At 39.3% G+C, this 21,835-nt stretch overlaps 1 protein-coding gene across 1 annotated transcript in view; it reads left to right on the top strand.

Annotated features, from left to right (window-relative positions):
• The window catches only part of SLC35F1 (solute carrier family 35 member F1), a 230,629-nt gene that overhangs the window by 169,838 nt on the left and 38,956 nt on the right, over positions 1 to 21,835 (top strand). Inside the window, 1 exon segment of the mRNA XM_048298393.1 lies at positions 11,995 to 12,122. Within this exon segment, the coding sequence (XP_048154350.1) occupies positions 11,995 to 12,122 (128 nt within the window).

The raw sequence follows: 21,835 nt of genomic DNA on the forward strand, positions 1-21,835 counted from the left end.
CCAGCCCTCAGTGCTCTGTCACTTTTATTAGTAGCTTGTGCTAGGAAGGTGCACTGAATCCCTTCTTTCATGTGCTGAGCAGTTGCATGATGGAACTGCCTCTGGGCTTCAGCTCTGGAATGGGGGAAAGGAAGAAAAATTATAACTCTTGCACAACTGGATTGATGTCAAAGGATATGTGTCTGAGTCAGATATGCATGCTTGCAAGTGTAGAAAGGTGGGCTCCTGAATAAAATGACAGATTTTATTCAGGTAATAAATGGTAAAGGTTCTGTTGGATGTGTAAGGGGGCATACATGGTCATAATTCATGTGTTAATGGTTGGCTACCTGATCAGTTGATGGCTTTCTGCTTGGATGTTAATTGCATAGGATGCAAGTTCCTTTTATTCTAACCTGGAGATTCACATTATAGAATTTCATGTTGTGCTTACCAGCCAGAATATCTTCCTAGCACATTAATATTTCCTCTCCTATAAATGCATGGGACGTATTTCTAGTTAGGTGTTACTTCTCATCTGAGTGGAAAGGCTACTGGGTCAATAGCTGTAAAGTGCAAGCAGGACAGATAAATGCCAGTGAACTATTCAGCAATTTTCTTATAAGTCAGGAGTCATGTAAAGAAAACACTTTTTTATAATAAGTTTCTTCATTGTAAGTATCACTGCTTTTTTATTGCTGAAGATTTTTTGAGCTTTGTGGCAATCAACTGGAATCAAGAGAGGTGCAATCACTCCTCACAGTTGCTACATAAAGTTTGTATACTTCTCAGCAGTGTTTTCAGATGCACGTTCTCTTGAATTCTTGGTGAGGAGGAGTGGGAGATGTTTAATTTTCAGTGCACCCTGCTGAGCACTGCATGATTGAGTAGCACACATTACAGAAGAGTGTGCAGAAAGTGACAGAGATTTCCAGGGATGACAGACACCAAGAGCTGATTATTTCTGGAGCGATCTTAATTCATCATTGTGATCTACTTGCATTTATTCAGAAACCAAAATGGGGGTAATTGGCTGCATCCTCCAGAACTGCTACCTCCCACACTGATCTCTTTTTGCCTTCCAGAACTGCTAGCTTTCCTGGGATTGAAACTCAAGGGGCACAAAACCACCATTCTGGGAAGTACCAGCTTATGTGCTGAGTCCAGATTCTGCCCCTAGAACCAGCTCTTCCTAAAACCATGCTTGGCTTTTCCAAGATGCACAGCTTAGTTTCTGGATGAATTAGTGGAGTTTCTCTTTTTATGGTAGGATAACAAGTACCAAATGTAATACTAGTCTTTAACTGATTAAGCAGCAGCCCAGTGGCATTAGCTCTCCTACTGTACAATACCTGAGGATCTAAACTACACTACTTTATTGTATGTATTTTATGAGATCCTGGATTTCTAGATCATACTTTTATTGGCTATCACTTTCTTCCATGGAAAGATAATGCATGTTATCTGCAGGTAATTACTCTTTTGATACCTTAAGCATGAGCACAATCTCCAGTCATTAGCAGCACTATCAGATGCATAGGTCACTTTGTAATAGCACTGATGGAATATCTCTCAGTTTGCACATCACACAGCAGGTACTCTTTTGCCAGAATTTGAGAGGACTGCAGACCCCCAGCTTAGTAGCATATCATCTAACTGCTTATCAGTCTCACTCTCAACCTCTTCATTGTTTCAGTAGCACAGCTACAGTAATTAGATTCTCTATTTTTCAGACTTCAAGACTACTTTAGGCAGGGACACAACACTTCTTTTGTCTGTAGATTGTAGGTTCCATTTTGTATTCCAGTCATTATTTTGCGCAAAACCAGGACCAGATGAGTTTCAGTCTCTGATACAAAGCTGCTTTGACAAATTTACTGAAGGTAAACTGGTACACACTGATGATTCAATTAACATTTAATGTTCTAGCTAGAGCAAAACAATGCCTGAACTGTATTGCATCAACTTTCACCACCTTCTGGGTATGATTGCACTTACACGCTGATCATGGCCACCATGCTTGTGAAAGATGGCAAAAAATACACAAAAGTTGACTATTCTGATTATGTACCTCTTAGAGGTGCTTCGTAAACCTACTAAGTTCTCTTTTTATAGAGTTTGAATCATGAAAATTTGTATTTTTCTTGTCAGAAATGCTACAGTCCTGACCCCATTGCAAAGTTTTTCTAGCCCAGTTCTGCCAGCTGAGGAGGCAAGAAGTACAGGATGGAGGGCTGCTCTCCATCATTTCTGTTGCCTCCCATATCACTTTCTCCTTTATGTAGACATATGGATGTATAATTCTGATTTGTTTATCCGATACTAATACTGCTAAATCTTCAAAGGTCACATCAAGACCCTGTTGATTTAGGTACATAACAGGTATGCAACAAAATATCACCTGCTCCGATCAACGTGTCATCTAAAAATGTGTCGGGCTTCATGTCTAATCATAATGGTCATTCTGAGTACCTCGTTCAGGATTATGTGATAACAAATAGCCAGTTTCTTCAGCAGAATTGCCTGTAGCTGTCTAGTTGACATGGTAGCAATATGATGCTTTGTGCTAATTAATTAGCATGGTTCAGTGGTGTTTTATGCTTTTGGTGTCATACTTCACTAGTCATACTGCAAAGGACATAAACAATGAGAGTTTTTAGTAGTTTTGATCATTACAGATGCAACACTGAGATTTCTGGTGTGTATAACTCCTGTAAGTATCATGACATAGGCAAACGAATGCACCAGCTCTTGGTGTTATTTGAAGCTATTGTGTTTCACATATTTCTTTATGCTCATGCCTGCATTTTCTCTGTTCTTAACTGGGTTTACTCATTTTGAATAAGGCTTTTGGAATTACTGTCATGCATAAAACAAGGTGCTCATACTGTGGCCAACAATGAAGGAGCCACAATGGGTTGGTGCGTCTTGCACGTTTCTCTTGGGCCTCTGCTGCTGGTCACCTTGGGGTGACTGGCCTCACAATTGCTTTAACTAGTGGCAGCTCCTACATTTTCTGCTTCATGTGTAATTAGTGGCATTTCTTGAATAATCTCTGGTTGTTCTAAAGTGAGGATTTTACCCATGGTGATGAGAAGTTCCCAAAGCTTCTATATTCCTCCAGGGATAATATTTAATATGTAACTTGGAAGTTTAGCAAACTTTATTCCAGTTCACCAACTGTGGTGTCAGGAAAGTTCCGAAAGGGGGATAATTCTTCTAGATTTTCCCATGGCTGTACCACAAATAAATACTCCAAGAGGACTGAGTGTATGTTTGCAGACTTCTAACACAGAACACTGGAATTCCTCTAGAAATCAGGGAGCATCTGTAAAGCCATATTTTTCTAGAGCCAGCCAGCCCTAATGTATTCTGACCTCTTCAGCTTTCCCGCTGGCCCTGGGCAATGACATGAAATAGTGCTGGTTATTAGAATTTTACATATTTTTGGTTAACATTATTAACTCCAGATGAAGTTTTTAATTCTGCCAGCATTGCTTCTTTATCATCAGCTTCCCATCCTATTCTTCTTTAAAATGCCCTTTTAAATGTTAATTAATTTGTCACAAAACTAGCAAGAATTGTCAGTGTTGTAGTGTGTGTGTACCACAGGAAACAGCACTCCCATTTTCGGTCGTTCACCAATAGCCTTATTTCTCTTAATAGTACTGGCCTCTTGGTAGTCATCAGCAGAGTGGTTTCTTTCTTAGTAGATATCTCTAGGTTTCATAGCCTGTAAAAAAACAGGTTCTCCTTCATGTGTGCCATATCCTGGATACAGTCCTTGCTCATATTTCATTCCAGTGCCTGCTACTAGGTAGCAGTTTGGTGATCCCCAGAACCGGCATTGCCTGATCTCTCAGGGATTTGTGGCTCATTGTGAATGAGCTGGTGTGTAAGAAGATACAGAGTCCAGACTGTGGTGCCTAGTAAGTAGTGTGAGTACCTCCAAGCCTGTACATAGTGGTTGCAATGTTAGGTTTTCTTTCTTCTGTGCAGTTAACTATTCACAATAGATCTGTGGGAAGTAATATCTTTGCACTCTCTGTCAAATTAGATTTAAATTGGATCAGTGTGTTCAGACATTACTGATGGAGAATAGAGAAAGATGCACACTCCTTGACTTCCTTGACTTATTCTTTCCTTACTGTCTTTTAAAGAAAGGGTACACATTCAATTTCAGTTGGCTCTGCTTGATTTATGAATAGTTAATAGTAATGACAATTTGCATTGGGTCTTTTTTTTTTTTTTTACTATCTCAGTCAAATCTCATGATTTGTGGAATAGAATTTGTAGGAATCACGAATAACAAGTAGGTAATTCATTATTCATATCTGTCTGCTGGGAAAAAAATGTCACAGAGTGGGTAGGTGGCTGGACCAACATTTTCTAACGAGTTGATGAGAGGTGAAAAAAAAAAGAAAACTCATGCATCCTAACTGATTCCTCTGCCTTAAACAATGAATATTATTTGTTTTATGATTATTTGACTTTAAATAAGTCTTGTGAATATGATTAAGATGCCCAAGCTTATCCAGAAGGATAAACTATTCATGCAAATTACACATTCATAAATGATATACAGAGATATTTATATAGATTTCTTTCATTTGACTTACACTCTAGTAAATTTGAAAATGAGGGGATTTTTTTCTTCTGAAAACCTTTGTATTGCTGTAATTAGCTTCATACTAGATAAAATAGGATAAGCAATGAAAAAGGGCCGGACTGCAGTGCTTACAGAGAAAAAGAAAAGAAAAGAAAAGAAAAGAAAAGAAAAGAAAAGAAAAGAAAAGAAAAGAAAAGAAAAGAAAAGAAAAGAAAAGAAAAGAAAAGAAAAGAAAAGAAAAGAAAAGAAAAGAAAAGAAAAGAAAAGAAAAGAAAAGAAAAAAGAAAAAGAGAGAAAAGAGAAAAGACGAAGTATTTCAGCTGGAAGGGACCTACAGATCCAGCAGCTTGTTTTGAAGTAGTTCTGTGTGAGAGTGAGCCAAAAGTTGACAGACTATAGTGTTAGCTCAGAGGTGACTTAAATCTGAGAGTATTGTAGATCAGAAATAAATTTTGAAGATTTCATGCAGAAAGATATAATCAACTCTCAGGTTTGAGGGAAGGCTTCAGCTTCTCAGTGTGCTCGTGTCCCTCTGCATTACAGAGTGGGACACATTCTGCCATTTCAGGGAAAGTGCTTAGCTAAGTTTAGGCTGGGAGATAAACCAAGTTAGATGAAAAAATCATGTATTAGAAACGTCACTGTGGTTTTTAGCTTAACATTTTAAAAGGCTGGGAATTTAGAGTTTTGTTTTTTGAAACAGTGCACTGTTCCAAGCTTTCTTCAGGTCTTACACAGTTCTGGACATGGACTGTTCCTTCAAGTAACCTGTGGTAGTGACACCAAGCATTGTGTCTGCCACCAAAGGGAAAACCATATCTAGTGGGTAGGCAGGAGGAGAGAAACTGAGGCATGAGTAAAATGATCAGCTACTTCGTTTGTGCAGTTTAAATTTTAATTTACCCCTAAAAGTAATGACCAGTAATCTCATGAAATAAGACATCTGAAGCTTATAAGATCTAACAACAGTGCTTAGGCTGGATCAAAATTAAGGCATCAAAAATGAATCCTTTCATGTTTTATGAAAATGGATGTTCAGATTCTTAGATGTGACTTCAACTATTATGATTTACATCCACAGTCAAAACAGACTGTTCTGCAAAATCTCTAAAAGGAAATAAAAAGTCTAAACACTTCAGATGTAATTTAGTAAATGTAATGATATGTTAGGGCATGTCAATAGGCTAAGCCTGCCCTGTATCAGGCAAGGAGAAACTTGTCCCTTGCCTGGATCTGATTACTTGGTCCTCGCCTCCCACAAGAGTAATATGGATTTGATTGCAGACTGCTCAGGACACTGTCTAAAAATTAATCTGAAAATCCCAAATCTTTGGGTTTAGGCAGATCTTTGCCCTGACTCACTGTGCAGCCCCATGAGCACCAGCTGGCACAGGGCAAGGAGCAGGAACATGTGGGAGCTGCTTGCAGCAGCAGCTCAGGGCTGTTACACCAACGCAGTTTTCCCGCTGTGAGAGAGGAAGCAGGAGGGAGCTGTGAATAAGAACAGGTTGGATAAGATCAGATGTTCTGAGGAGGCAAAAGGAGATGATGCCATCTAGTCTCGCAAAGGCTTGCTGAAAACGTGACATAGGACAAAAGCAGTGCAGCCTGTAAGCCGTCATCTGTGAGGGGAACAGAGGTGTGTTGTGAAGCCAGACTAGAGGAGCATTCCTGTAAAGAGTGCATTTTCTCTATTGTGTAAATAATTTAGCAGTGGTGGTGTTTTGCCTTTAGGCAACAGTATTCCCATAAAGTAGTTATCAGTAATACAAGTGGATATGAGGAAATAAGAAACCTTTTTGGGTCAGAGGATTTAAAGACACACAGAAGAGTAACAGTTCTTTTGAGCTGTTGTGCAGAGACGAAAGTATTCTACAGCAGGCCTTCAGCCTCCTGAACCAGCTACTTGACCAAGCAGAAGCAAAGTTTTGTTATTCAGGTATGGGAGCCTTTTGGCTTTGTAAAACAGCTATCTGTGTTACCCCTATACAGTGCAACCCCATTTAACTGCCTCCTTCCCCTGGGCCCGCAGCAGGGCTGGATGACTACAAAGTCTGTAGAGAAACAACATTTGTACTGGTGAAGCTCTGTCTCTGCAAGACTGGATATAAAGGGTGAAAACTAAAAAGAAACAATTATCCTGTAATTTTAATTTGTAGTTGAGATTCTTTTGCAAAGAAAAGAGGTAATAAGTAAATCCTGGTATAATCTTCATCCTTTGTGAGACTTTTGCTTCTTTACTGTGTAGCACTTGACTCTGGCACTCCTGTGAGAGGCAGGGGAGGACCAGCATGCCTGGCAGCCCTCCCTCCCCAGTCTGCCTTCCCCCTTGAAAGTCTCCTGCATTCATTTAGATGTCTCTGCTAAACTCTGTAAGGAAGAAGGAGAGCACAGCTCCTTTGATGATCTTGATCTAAATAGCAAGTTGTCATCTGAAGTAAAAGAGAGAGACTGCAGTGGATGAAAGAGAAGCAATATGCTGGTTTTCTGGTCTAGCAGGGCTGTTATTCTACCTGTGTCCCAAGCCTATACACAAATAATTGGGAATTTGCTGTCTTAATGGTTGTTGGGTTTTTTTATTGTACCTCTGCGGCTGTGTGGGTGAATGTAAAAAGGGTTTTGTACATGTATATATGTATATTTGGTAGACAGTACACAGCTAAAGCCTCTTTCAATTTTCTCTCTAATTTATTTTTAATTTTGTAACCCCCCAGGGGTAAATCCTTATTACAAGATGTAAAACCATCTCTTCTACAAAGCAGCTTATTTGTTGATTTTTAATTTGAGCCAGCAGATGCAAAGCTGTAGCTTTTTTCCAAACACAGAGAGCTCCTCTGTATATATAACTGTCAAGTGTGTGTCACTGCAAAATTAGTATAAAAATTAAAACTTAAAATATCATTCTAGAAAGAGCAAGAAGAGAGGGGTGTTATTTCTCTGTATTAAGACTGTTAGACTTCTGAATCTTGAAGCATTCTGAATCTGCAATTTACTTTTAAATCTACATTATATTTGGATTAGACTGAATATGAAGATTTATAATCTCAGAAGCTCAAATGCTGACAGAAGTTTGGGGTGTGTTTTTTGAAGGAGGACCTCCATCAAAAGAAGGCAGTGTCTAAAGATTGCATAATTCTGTGCATGTTCACTGGCATCAATATGTGCTTTGCCCCACAGGAAATGTTGCCCTTCAGCTAACCTGCACACTTTATGGTTTAATATGTGTTTATATGACCACCTGAAAGTCCTAGTCACAGAGTATTGCAATAACAAAAGACATGATCTGAAATAATCTCTCTTCCTAGTGTATCTCATTCTAATGAATTCACGTTTAAAAAAAGTTAGCTGGAAAAAACCCTTTAAAATGCTTTACCAGTTAGTGCAAGTGTAGGCGTCTGCATTTGGTCCTTCTGGTCTACAATGCTTACAACTCAGAAGACATGAATAATTAGTTTGCTTTGAGTTGTGATCAAGGGAAATAAGTTTAAAAAAAACCTAGATTGTCTGGGGTTTTTTTGTTTTTAATAAGGTGTGATGGTTTTGTTCCCCTCATTGTTTTTATGCAAAGGTGATGTTTATTTCTATTCCGGATGTGAGCCTTAGAATACAGCTCTTGATTCTCTCTGCTTCTCCATATAGTCTTCCGAAGTCAAGGCTTCCCACTTATCTCCTTAACTCCCATTTCCCTTCTCTTTGTTGTCTGAATTCACTGAGGATGCCATCTGTGATTGCTGTTCAGAGGTCCTGTCCTCCTGGCAGCCCCACACCTTCTCCAGGTTATCTTCCACTGTTGCTTTCCACTGGGTGTTTTTTGCTAAAGTGGGACATTTGAGTATGGTGACTTTATTTCAGCCACCTGTCAAAACCAGGGCTCCACCTGCCTCTCCCTTGATTTACCCATAGCGTTGGACTGACAGTCACTGCAGATGATCATCTTTCTTCTGCCTGTCTCTCACTTTGGAAGTGATTCATTCCCTTCTAAGAATTGTGGCGATGATGCCAAAGAAATAGAAAGCGGTAAACAAATAGAAGTCCCTAGATTAGCAACACGTTAAGTATGTGTTGGGGGTTTTGTAGCATCATAGAATTTTGTCAAGGTTGGAAAAGACCTTTAGGATCATTGAGTCCAACTGTTGACCCAGCACTGCCAAGTCCCACTGCTAAGACACGTCCCTAAATGCTGCGTCCACACACCTTTTAAATGCCTCCAGGGATGGGACTCTACCACTCCCCTGGGAAGCCTATTCCAGTGCTTGACAACCCTTTCCATGAAGAAATTTTTTGAAATGAGCAGCCTAAGCTTCTCCTGGCACAACTTGAGGCCATTTCCTCTTGTCCTATCTCTTGTAATTTGGCAGAAGAGACCAACCCCCACCTCACTACAACTACAATCTTCTTTCAACTCAGTATTGTCTGCAAACTGACTGAGGGAGCACTTGATGAAGATATTAAACAGAGCTGGCCCAAATACTGAGGCCTGGGCAACACCACTTGTGATCAGTTCAATGTACCCAAGTTCATCAGTTTTGCTAATGCTTGCAGATTTTCACAACTGATAGGTTAACAATAAACAAAAAAAAAAAAAAATAGTGTGGACAGAGAGACCCTAGTCAGAAGCCAGACCTTTCTTCCACTCTAAGTAGCATGAGATGCAGCAAATGAGTTGAAGCAAAGACTAAGTATGTTCCACAGAAGAAGATGCATCTACTGGACAAGATTTTTCTCCAGGAACAAATTTTCTAGTTTACTTGTCTCATGCTAAATATTTGTGTACACTCTGCTTTCCACTGACAAAGGCACTTGCTGTGAAACTAAACCGATGTTCTTCAGAGTTGTACAGTACCTGCATAAATAAATTTTGGCACTGCTTTTTGCTCTGCTGAGAATTCTCAGCAGAAACTGCTCTTTTGCAGTTTGGAATATCTCAGAGCTCTATATCAAAGATAAATTAACATATACCAAGTATTTTTCTTATTTTTATCATGAGCAAAGAAAGAATCGAAACCAAAAGAGAGAACTATGCATGTCAGTTTGAAGTGTAGAAGATTTAATTTCCACTGCTGGAAACTCTAAGTTTACCCATTAGCCAGAAGTCACGGCCAAAGCTTCAATCTTAAAACTCACTTAGTTGGCCACGTCTGAGCACTACAGTGACCTGTGCCTGGAAATTGAAGAAAGCACTGGCAAACCAAAGGCACCAAGAGTCCTTAAATTGTATCCACAGTCGTGGCTCAGGCAACCTATTGCCATTGCAGTTCTTGAGCCTGCTGCTTCTCTCTGCTTTTGTAGGTACCATCATGGTCCTACTGTAACAAAAAAAGATTCAGGTGGGATTTCTACTGTTGGAATAGAGACTGCAGTTTGATGGCCTCAGGTTTTTTGGCTTTCTCTTGACAATTACAATGAAAAATCACTCTGAAATGTTAACCCCATCTTTCTATTGCATTGTTATTTTCCAGCTGATGCTTTAAAGGCATTGTCTGGGCAGCATAAAAACTTGAGATGCAGTTTCAATACCTGAAAAGGATTTATCTGCGTGGTTTACACTGATTTTAGTAGAAATTAGGACACCTAATCACAAATGCTCTTTTAAAAACCTCTCCCTAAGTAAATTTAAACAATAATTAAAATAATTCTGTATGCTCAAATCATCATAAAAGTACATAGATGTAGTCATAATTATGTCTGAAGGATGGGATTTAGTCAGTGTAACAGGGAAGTGTAGTATAATTGAATGTGCTTACTCTTTATTCATTGTCTTAAACATTGCTCTACTCACCACCTTGTTTCTGCTATTTTTCTGCTGCTTACTGAAAGAAAGAGAGAGAAGGAGGAGAAGGGAGGGAGGCAAGGAAGGAAGGGAGGGAGGAAGGAAAGGGAAAGAAGACTTTTTTAGCATTTACAGTTTTGCACTCAGTGTCATTATCACTGTAACAAAAATTAGGCTGTTGCCTAATAATATCCCACTGGAAGAGTGTATGTGTGAGCACCTTTTAATGAGCAAAAGTGAAATGATTCAGATGCTTTGCTCAGGTAAATACCCATCCAAGTCACTCAGCAGGGCCAAGCTTTAACATCTATGATTTCTGAATTAACTTGAAGTAATTATCTGTTTTTCTGTGTTTGAATCTTATAAGATCTGAGCCTGCTGTTTCTACTCTGGTATGGCAGCCCATATATTACTGGGTCTATTTGAACCAAAGAGTGAACACACTTGTGATGACGGAAAATGTTGAAGGAGGATTGGGAAGCCTGAGCAAGTTTAGGTGGCAATGGTCAATAATGATCCTTTTCTTCTGTGTTTTCCATCACCCATTTTGATGATCAGGGGCACTTAGAAAAGCTACAGCAACATGGAAAAAACTCAGAATAGTGGGGTTTTCTTTGAAACTTTCAAGATAGTTCAAATACCATTTATAGTACTTCAGCAGTACAAGTAAACCCTACTTAGATTCCTTTTTAGGCTACAGACTCTGAAAGACCTCCAGTCCGGCTGTGTTCAGTCACAGTCTGCCCCTTCACAGTGAGGTCTCATCATGTGTGGAACTTACTGTAGTGCAAGCAAGTTACAGGTTTGCCCACCCTCAGTAATGAGCTGTTTGCTTTTGAATGGAGAACAATAATAATCCCTAGCCTTCCATGAGGAATGCTTTGACCTTTTGCAAGTTGTGGGTTTGATCTGCAGGCTGTATTGTAGTGTCAGTTTTCAAGTGGTGAAGATTAAATACTGGATGATTGACAGTGTTCCCATAGAAGGCAGCAAACCTGCCTACTTAAGAAAAAAGATTCTGGGAGTAGAGCAACTGTCACCCAAAATATGTCTCAGTGCAGCCTTTATCTAAACAAGTCTGATACTTTGAATCTCTAGGATCAGGATAACCATCCTTGGAACAGGATCTGTCATATGCCCAAATGTAGTGCTGTTACTCTCCTGCTCTAATATTCCATCATATTTACAAATACTGATAATCTCCCAGTCTGGTAAGAACCTGTTGCACCATGTGTGGAGCATACAATATTTTAGCAGTGTGTATGGAAAGTATAAATGTATAAACTGCTCTATTCTTTAGCACTTTATATGTGCATGTATGTGTGTATATGTAAAACTAAAGGTAGGAACATATACCTGGTCTGTTCAAGCTGCGCTTGTTTCTCTTGCTGGTGTTTACATCTTAAGTGAAGTGTCAGTCTGACCCTCACATATTACTTTGCCAGGCTGTCTCTTTCAATATCTGCTAGACAAATAGGGTGTGTTAGTTTTCACTTCCTTGCAGTACCTCTTTGTATATGGTAGCTTTCAACTGCGTAGTGTAAATGCAAGAGACCTAGATAATTTCTCTGGACAGGCAGGTATTTGGGGCATGTTACCCTAACTCTTACATAATTTTTCTTGTTTACTACCACAGGAGAAGAAAACTTGCTGGCAATTTTGAAGAGGAGATGGTGGAAGTACATGATCCTGGGAATAATAGATATAGAAGCCAACTACCTGGTAGTCAAAGCTTATCAATACACGACTCTTACCAGTGTACAGGTAAGGACTCAAAGGATTTCCTCTTATGAGGTAAGACAATAGGTCCAATGGGGTCAGTGGTGTAGTATCCATTGGCTTCAGTGAACCAAAAGCTAATTGCTACCTCTGACTTTTCTGTGCTTTTTAATGCTGACTCATAAGACATTTTTTCATGTTGGACTTTTATTACTCAGTATTTTCCAAACTGCACATAAACATTCTTACTTTCATTTTATTTCTCTGTGCTAAACCATTCATAATCACATTTTTGGCATTATCTACATAATTTAGTCCTTCAAGGAAATATTTTCAGATTGGCTGAAATGTTTTTCTCACTTTGTGTTGTACTTGGAGAAAACACAAGCACTCCTTTTAGGATTCCTTAATTAGATCTGAGTTTCTAAAGGTCTCTGGTGGGTTGACCCTGTCTGGACATCAGGTGTCCACCAAAGCCAGTCTATTACTCTTCTCCACAGCTGGACCAGGGGAGAGGGAATATAACGAAAAGTTTGTTGGTCAAGATAAGGACAGGGACAGATCACTCACCAGTTACTGTCACAAGCAAAACAGACTCAATTTGAGCAAATTAGTTTAACTTATTACCAATCAAATCACTCACATTCTTCCCCTGCTCCAATGTGGGATCCCTCCCACAGGAGACTCTTCTCCACCAACTTCTCCAATGTGAGTCCTTTCTACAGGCTGCGGTTCTTCACAAACTGCCCCAGCATGGGTCCCTTTCACAGGGTGCAGCCCTTCAGGAACAGACAGCTTCAGAGTGGGTCCCCTCCGGGGTCACAAGTCCTGCCAGCAAACCTGCTTCAGCATGGGATTCTTTTTCAACGGGTCCACAGGTCCTGCCAGGAGCCTGCTTCAACACAGGCTTCCCATGGGATCATAGCCTCCTTTGGGCAGTCACCTGCTCCAGCCTGGAGTTCTCCACAGCCTGCAGGCAGATCTCTGCTCCACCATGAACCTCCATTGGGCTTCAGAGGGACATCGGGCCACCATGGTCTGCACCACGGGCTGCAGGGGAATCTCTCCTCTGGCACCTGAAGCACCTCCTGCTTTCCTTCTGCACTACTCTTGGTGTCTGCAGAGTTGCTGCTCTCACATGTTCTCACTCCTCTCTTAGGCTGCAGTCTCTGTTGCACAGGGTTACTTTTTTTTCTTCCTGCTTAACTGTGTTATCTCAGAGGTGCTACCACTGTCATTGATGGGCTCAGCCTTGGCCAGCAGCAGGTCCATCTTGGAGACAACTGGCATTGGCTCTGTTCGATACAGGAGAAGCTTCTAGCATCTTCCCAGAGAAGCCACTCCTGTAGCCCCCACTGCTGTCACAGCCTTGCCAAGCAAACCAAATGGAGGGTGTTTAGGATCCCAGAATTAGATCAGAGTGCAAAAGTTGTCATTAAGTAAAATGAATGCAGTTTTTATGAAGTAGTCCTACTTTAATGCAAGCCGTCAGATGTGTTATATAACAGCTTAACTGAAGCTATCAAAAAGTGTACTCCCTGTTAAAAAATTATATGTGCAGTGAACAAAAGATAGGGTAGCAATTTCTTCAAAGATCCAACCTGGGTATTTTATTTCTAAAAACACAAAAGAATCAGGCTTCCAATTTAAGCAGAAAAGTGAATAATAGAAACATTTTTAAGAGACTGGAAATTGTCTGTCTTGGGAAATCATTGCATACTTCATTGCTACTTGTTCTAGAACAAGTCTAGTACCTCTTTACATTATTTTTTAATAACCGAGCAACACTAGGTAGTGTTCAATGTATTTTATACCTTACTCTCCTGAAGGTTGCATTAGAGCTAATAAAATAAAGGAACACCAGTTAATGTTCTGCAGGATCAAAGCTAATTAAGAGTGTATTTCTTCCATAGCTGAAAAATCCTGAGCTTCTTTAGCTGAATAAGGTGCAAAAATAGAAGAAAACTATGAATTCAAGGAATTTGAATGTGAGGTTTATGCTAAATATTCACAAGTGCCTCTGGCATCAGAATCCAGCTTTGAGGATTCTTTGAATCATGCCCAGACAATGTAATATTGTTTTTAACACTTTTCCAAATCTGATTACTTAGTATAGAATAAAGCTTAAATCCACATAAACCTCATATTCTCTGATTTTACAGCCACTAAAAGCCTCGAAGAGAAAAGCAAACTGAATTGCTTCTTTACCATGATTCACTCACAGCGTGTATAAACAGCAGACTGAGCAGGATGATTCAGGTCATTAAATCCCATCTCCCAAAGCCACCAACAAGCACATATCAAAGGTTCATCTGGCCAGACCTATGAACCTCCACTTCCAGAAGATGCAGATCCTCAAGCCATCAGTGCAATGAGCACGGCCTTTAGTGTATTGTGTCAAGAGATCAAAAGTTACAGTGTGATGGGGAAGCAGGCAGGAGAGTTCAAGAGCATCAAGGGTATTGCTGGTGCCTCGACAGGGAATTTGTTAGCTGAAATCATCCATGCTCTCCTTTTAAACTGAGAGAGAGAGAGAGAGAGAGGGGAGTGGTGTATCAGAAGAACTGTCAGAGGGCACAGACAATGTCATGTCCATTTTTAGACCTCTTCCACATCAAAATTACAACAAAGTTCAGGTTTCTTTCCTGTGTAGCTTGAAAGAAGGAACAGGTAGGAACTCAAATGTTGTCAAGCTTTTTTTCAGGAGTGGAATGAAATCAGTGTCACCTTTTCCCATAGTTGTCCTTGTTTGCTCAGATACATGTGGAGTGACTGGGATATACCTGCTGCATTTTAAATTCATTTCATGCCCTAATATGAATGAGCTTTTAAGTGACAAGCCCAAAGAGATGATGAGAATGGGACAAGTATGAGGTAATATATTAAGATGTTGAATCAAATGACACATTTTCTGAAATGTAGCCAAACCCCCTATTGCATTTAAAGATGAAACAGAAGCAGTTCAGGGGATTATTCAGCATTGGCCAAAGTGTGTCATGGTATGAAATGAAGACTGAAAAAGTGGAAAATAGAAGATGAAGAAAAGAAAGCTTTTCCTAGAATTTGATTTTTGAAGAAGCAAACAGGACTCTCAAGAGAAAGGAATTCTCTGTCCTGAAAGGCCTGATCCTGCAGGAGAGCTACCTGTAAGGCCATAAATGCTTGGTGGCATGTAGCAAAAAATGTTCAAATCCTTTCAGAACTGAGACCCAGGAAACTATTGGTACCTGCCGCAAATCAACATGACTTTGACTGAAGTCTGTGGGAGCTGTGCATGTGTATACACTGGGCTGAGAATTGAGCCCTTCAAGTCAATTCTGGGGGATTTTATCCTCAACAGGCTGTACACCAAGGCTTTTTTGATGGAGAAAATGTAAGACTTTTTGAAATTGTCACTTGAGTAAATGAGAAATCTTGCAGTATTTTTATAGTGGTGGTGCAGGGACCATTTCCGTAGGAAATCAGTTTTACAGAATATCCTTTTTTTCCACATGACACCTCTGCTCCGTCATGCAAAACTAACATGCAAGTGTACAGTGCTTGTGGTGCTTTTAAGCAAAAAAACATTACACTGGTCCCAGCAGAAAGCCAAAACTTAGCAGTAAAAATATACCTTTATTGCAAATGCTTTGATTTCAGCTTCAACAAAGAACATTAGTATAGAATAAAGCTTAAATCCACATAAACCTCATATTCTCTGATTTTACAGCCACTAAAAGCCTCAAAGACAAAAACTGAATTGCTTCTTCATTCAACAAGTAGCTTTAAACTCATGGAACTGTCAGAGTTTCTAGTTTTTACTCCATCTTTTTTTTTTTTTTTTTAATATATTTGGTCTTATTTCATCATGGTTCCAGGAAAAGACTAAAAATGGTGCCCTACTTTTCCTCAGTGTTTCACATCCAAATTTTTCCTATATTTTAAGATTTTTGTCTTTGATCTGGGAAAACGAGATTTTTTAATAAACCTTCCTACATATCTTTCTCTGAATGCCTTCAGAATCACAGTGAATGAGAACATGTAGGCACAAATCAGAAATTAATATGGTCCCTAACCTTTACTTTTGGACATGCTTCTGATTATTTCAAATCTTCATGTACCCTATAATTACTATCTGAGAATGTGACAGTCCGTTTCATCATAAGATGAAAGCAAAGTACTGTGAAGCCTAGAAACACACCATTTTCCTCTTTAAAAAAAACCCCAACAAACAACTAAAATACCTCCTTTATAAATTAAGTGCCATAAAAATTAGATTGAAAATCAATGCTCTATTTATATTTCAGTCATCAAGGTGTAGGTCGTTTGATAAGGATAAAATCCAAGTTACCCCTTAGGCACCAGCGGTGCAATCCAAGGACAACTAGGTTCAATGGAACAATGCATGAAGCTCACACCTAATTGTCTACAAATCTAAAATGTCGTGGACATCTATTATCCCTTCCCCTGCTGCTCAGAGCACAATCTTGGGGCATGAATATATGTTTGAACCTATTAGGTTGCTTCTTCTTTGGTAGCTTTAAGCTCTGGTTCTTTGCATGCCTGGAGTGATTCTGTATTCATGGAGATAGATGCCTAAATATCTGCCTCCATTTAAAAACTCAAAAGCTAAGTATTCCTACATCAAAGTACCCCAAGAAACTCAATTTGTTAGATACGATCTTAGCATGCTTCAAGTACTTGCAGAAAGCCTGGAGTGCTTTGCAAATTTTAAGTGTGGAGCCACCTTTTTCCTAAAGTCATAGCTTTTAAAGCAGTGGCCCACAGAAAGGGCTTCACTTTACTCCATCTTGGCTGGAGGGATGGAAACTCAAGCTTCCTATGGCCATGAAAGTACATGAAACTAGGCCAGGCCAGTACATGAAAACTGTTCCCTAGAGGGTACTCTTAAAAAAACTGAGTATACATCAGTTAAAAGGCACAGGAGTTTGTACATGGATCAATTTGATATCCAAACCCACCTATTTCAAGAAGTACCAGAGATCAGTCACACTTAATGTTATCAGACATACGTGTATTGATTCCCAGATGGCCCAAACTTGTGTAATGATCTTTAGTTTCTCTTTGTTGTATTACTCTAACTTGCAGTAGATTTTGCAGCCTTCTTGTCTGTCAGCTGTACCAGATCCAGAACATACACTAAGCACTCTCTTGTACACTGGCACCTGATCCCATGGACTTGTTTTAAAAGCTATGTACTTAACTTTCAGGACTGCCTGTGGTAATGTGTGTCATATTTATCCTAATGGGTTTTAAAACAGCCCTAGTGTAGGCCTATGGAAGGTTTAATAACTATTCAAAAAGGATATTTTAAAAACTGTTAGAGACACCTTTTACACAGCAGATAAAATTGCTTCCCGCAGAGGGAATTAAAAGATTCTGAAGCTATTGCAGTTATTTAGATCTAGATATTAAATTTCCTTGAAACTATGTTTTGACTTCAACTTGCCTGTACTGCATTTACAGTGTACCACACACACATATCCTCCCAAATCCATAATATCTTCCACTAAGCCTGTTATGCTACTAACAATTGTAACCTTTTCTGCCAGGCAAGTGCTTTCTCATCATATCAAGCTGCATTATGAGGCAGACTGCCCTCACCCTTCTCCCCACGTTAATTAGCTCTCCTTGCTGCAATATATTGTTCTATCCATCTCCATATTACACTCATGTTGCACTCTCTAGAGGTGATGTTATCCTTTCTCTGTGTTATGACATCACACAGAAATCTGGATTATTTCTGCAACACCTTGCATAATAGTACTGCAAAGTATACATACAATGTCACAAGAAGAGAGGCACTGTCAAGGAGAGAGAGATGTTTCTGAACAGCAATTCATCTGGTAATTTATTTCTTGGGCAATCAAGCCTTTGATTGGCATGATGAAAACAAAGGTAGTAAAAGCTGGGATTTATAGACACCAGGAGACAGGCTATAAAGCTATGATGTGGATGTTCTCAACTACTCTTAGATCACTGTGAGGCTCAGCAGTACATCACACTTCCAATTACCTCTGGCAGTTTGCATATCTCAACAACTGCCACCAGAAAAGGAAAGGAGTCAGCAGTAAGTGCTTATTATAGGAGAGCTGGATGGCAATAGACTTTACTTTGTTCTTGGTCCCTGTGGACTCAATGTACATTGAGGCAGAAGGTTTGAGGTGGTTTTGAAGCAAATCTGGGAGGCAAGGAGCAGGGAATGTGTAATATTGAAGTTGTTGATCCACTTTGTCTGGTGGCTGCTAATGTGAATTATCCCAAAAGCAGAGATAAATTCCACTCCTTCCCTTCCTCCTCCCAGCCTATGAATGTAAGATTGACCATACTTTCCTGTTCTGCTTCAGGGCAGTGAGGAAATAGTGCAATGTTAATAAAGTTTGCAGATCAGCATTTTGCAGAAGTGTTGCATACTATACATATATATGTATTTTTATACTGTGAGAAGGTATCTTGTATCTGATTTATTATCAGACTTTGAGTTACTGTTCTGTCTTTTAACTTGTTACGTAGGTGTGATTTGCAAACCAGGCCCTACAGCATCCACGAGATATCTCTGTGTGTGTGTTTGAAGTCAACAGAGCTCTCAGTATCCAGAGCTCCTGCCTCTACTGACAAAATTCACCCAGAGCCAAACATAAATATGCAAAATCTCGTTAAATTCATTGGAGCTGTGCCCATTACAAGAGCAGAGATTTTGGGGTCCTGTGCCCATTTTGCGTATTTTGGCAGGTGACATGCAAAAGCAGAGGTTTTTCTGCACGATTTTTCTTAGGCTGAGATCTAATCCCCCACATAGCTTACAGCAGGTGGAGAAGTTTCTAATGAGTAACCTTGAGAAAATGATCTGCCGAGCCCTTATCCAGTCAACTTATTTTGAGAGAAGCTAAACAGAAAATGGGGGTGGAGGGTGATTCTGCAGAAACACATGACTGCTGGCAGAACTGCCTTACAATGATCTTTTTCTGACAGTAGTATGTAGAATCAGAGGAAGAAGTCAATGAAAGGAAAGGCCATTCCCGTGGTCGGTTTGTAGGTAAGTTTTCCTGGTATTTGAGCAGATCTTTATAAGCACAGCTGGAGTTCATGTATAGAGAAGATATGAAGAGGTATTTTTTTAAAGTCAAGATGTGATTACTCATGTTAGTACTAAAGCATGGCCTTGTGAAGAGAGTTGAGAGCAGAGGAACTGTGGGTTGGATGTGACCACCACCTTTCATTTAACATAACTTCAAGGAGCCCCTAAACTCTTTCTATGTACACAGAAAGCTGAAGCTGTGAGAATCCTCCTCTCAGGTTTTGATACGTACACGTCAGATAGAGGTGAAGGTTCTTTCACTAGTCGAAGTTTTAAGTGAGTTTCTGTGTCCACAGGGAAAAAGAAAACACTGAGAACAGATTAGAGAATTAAAGATTAAAGAAACTGATAGGAACAGTTCTAGAAGCATCAAGAAAATTTGGAGATCTTGTGCGCAAAGTGGAGAAGACTGGGAGCAGTCTTCTGGCTTTTGTTCCACATCATGGAAATAAACATTTTTACATTTTTTTAGAACAAATTACATCACTGATTCTTTCACCAGTCTCCATACCTGAAGTACTATACATTTTGACTGAATGAAAAGTTAATGATTTCCCATTAATTTTGTGATTAAATAAAAGCCATGCAAGAAAAGTGGTTAAGTTGTGATGAGGTAGCAAATAGAAACATGAAAGATAAAAACAGAGCTCCCTTTTTTGTTTGAATTGCTTGAAATAACCCTGTCAGAGATGCTGCCAGCATCCACACCTTTCCTGCAGAAGGTTTTGGTTGCAGGGCAGCATAATTGCAACACAGCTCCCCTGGCAGCTGGCATCCATCTCTGTGAGGGTTCACATCTCATCTGCTTTTGTTGAATCAAATGTGTGCGATATTGTGAAGGTGGTGTAAAAACTGGAGGAGAAAAAGCCCTTGAACAAGCCACGAACCCTTTCTTCCTTTGAAAAACACAAAGTAAGTAACAGAAGCTGTGTCTGTTACTGCATCTAGCACTTGCTGTTGTATTAAAATTTCCAGATCACATGCTGAAATTCTATAGCCATCATGTGTACTTGGCCATACAATGTTTGACGGATATGACACTGATTTTACTGATCCCTCTGCTCTGGAGAGCAGGGTAAGTAGAGGGTGCAGCTGATTCTCCACGTGATTTGCTGGAGGGCAGCGCTAATGAGAAACCCCTAATGTGAAAAGAAAGGGCTTATAACTGGGGGGAAAAAATCCAATGAATGTTTAAAAAGGAAGATTCAGCTCAGCTGTTCCCATAGGGAGTTTGCTGACCAGCTTTTTTCTTTTTGATATCACTACAGATCAGCAGTTCACACTCTGTATTAGAGGCCTTTATTCTAAAGCTTGCCAGCTCTCCCTTCCAATGATTTAACAGTACATTCTTGCTGTAGATGTGTAGAGACATGCTGCATTTGTGACACCAGAGACTGGATTTTTACTGTTAGCAGGACAGTATTTGTCTACGATTCACAAGTATAATAAAGTCAACATAATTTAACAAACAAGTAATCAGAGGAAATAGATTTCAACATTGTGTTTCATCAACAGACTTAGATGCAGTGTGGTATCTTTTAGATTCAAATAATAATCTTCAGTTTCTACAATAACATAACATTCTTACAATAAAAAGAAGTTTCTATAGGACAGTATATCAATAGATTACATATTTTTGTATCCTGCCTTCTAAAGCAGCCCCATTCGGAGCTGTGACTGAAGAAAGCCACAAACACAGCAGTGTCAAAGAACATGATCTGCATGACCCCATGGCAACATAGGAAATATGTTTTCTTTTAGGTTAGTGAGATATAATAACTTCTGTGATTAACAGGAATGCTCATTAAAATCAGACCACTCATTAATTCAACTTAATGAAAGGGTGTAGGTACTACCTTTTAAATAAACAATTTAAAAGAAGGAAAACATCAGAGATGATTATTTGAGAAATATTGATAAACAACTGACCTTTATGTACTATAAATGAAATTCAGCTAAGCACAATCTGTCTTTGTTACTATAAAAGCTTTGTAGACAGAAAAAAATTACAATTAAGTATAATACTTTTTCTTAATAGCTGAAATAATTAATAACAAACGAAAGAAAGAAAAAATGGCAAAAAACTCCACCAGTAAAAAAGCCTTACTGCAGAAGAGGTAATCCTCAATCTCATATCTTTTGTCTGTGGAATATATGTGCATTTTTTCTTCTACTAGACAGGTTTATCTGTGGAAAAAAAGAAAGGCAGGACAAATTTAGTGCTGGAGAAGTGAAATATAAAGCAATACCTGAAAAAGAGTTAAGCAATATTTACTAGGTTATCTTATTGCTTGTATGCTAGTGACCTTATTTATTTCTGTCTACTTCTTTGTTTAATTAAAGGTATAAACTAAGCACAATTTAAGAACTATATAATGCCAGTGAACGCTATCTACCTTTCATGTTTGTGTCTGTTAATGCTGCAGCATTCCAAATAGCAATTTGTGGATTAGACTTTGGACTGCCAGCCCAAGGAGGCATTTGCTAGCTGTTATCAGCATCATTTATTTGTGACAGGTTCTGTTCATGCGTCCTTTCACGTTAGTTCTTAAAAGACACACATTCACATACTTGAAAGCATAGGTATGTTTAAATATTTATGGAATGAGAGGAATTTTTAAAATCTTCCTCTAGAATACTGTTAGTGGGAATTTGCATGTTGAAGTACACATGCTGCAGG

This window comes from Corvus hawaiiensis, chromosome 3 (assembly GCF_020740725.1).
Source record: "Corvus hawaiiensis isolate bCorHaw1 chromosome 3, bCorHaw1.pri.cur, whole genome shotgun sequence".
Taxonomy (NCBI): Eukaryota; Metazoa; Chordata; class Aves; order Passeriformes; family Corvidae; genus Corvus; species Corvus hawaiiensis.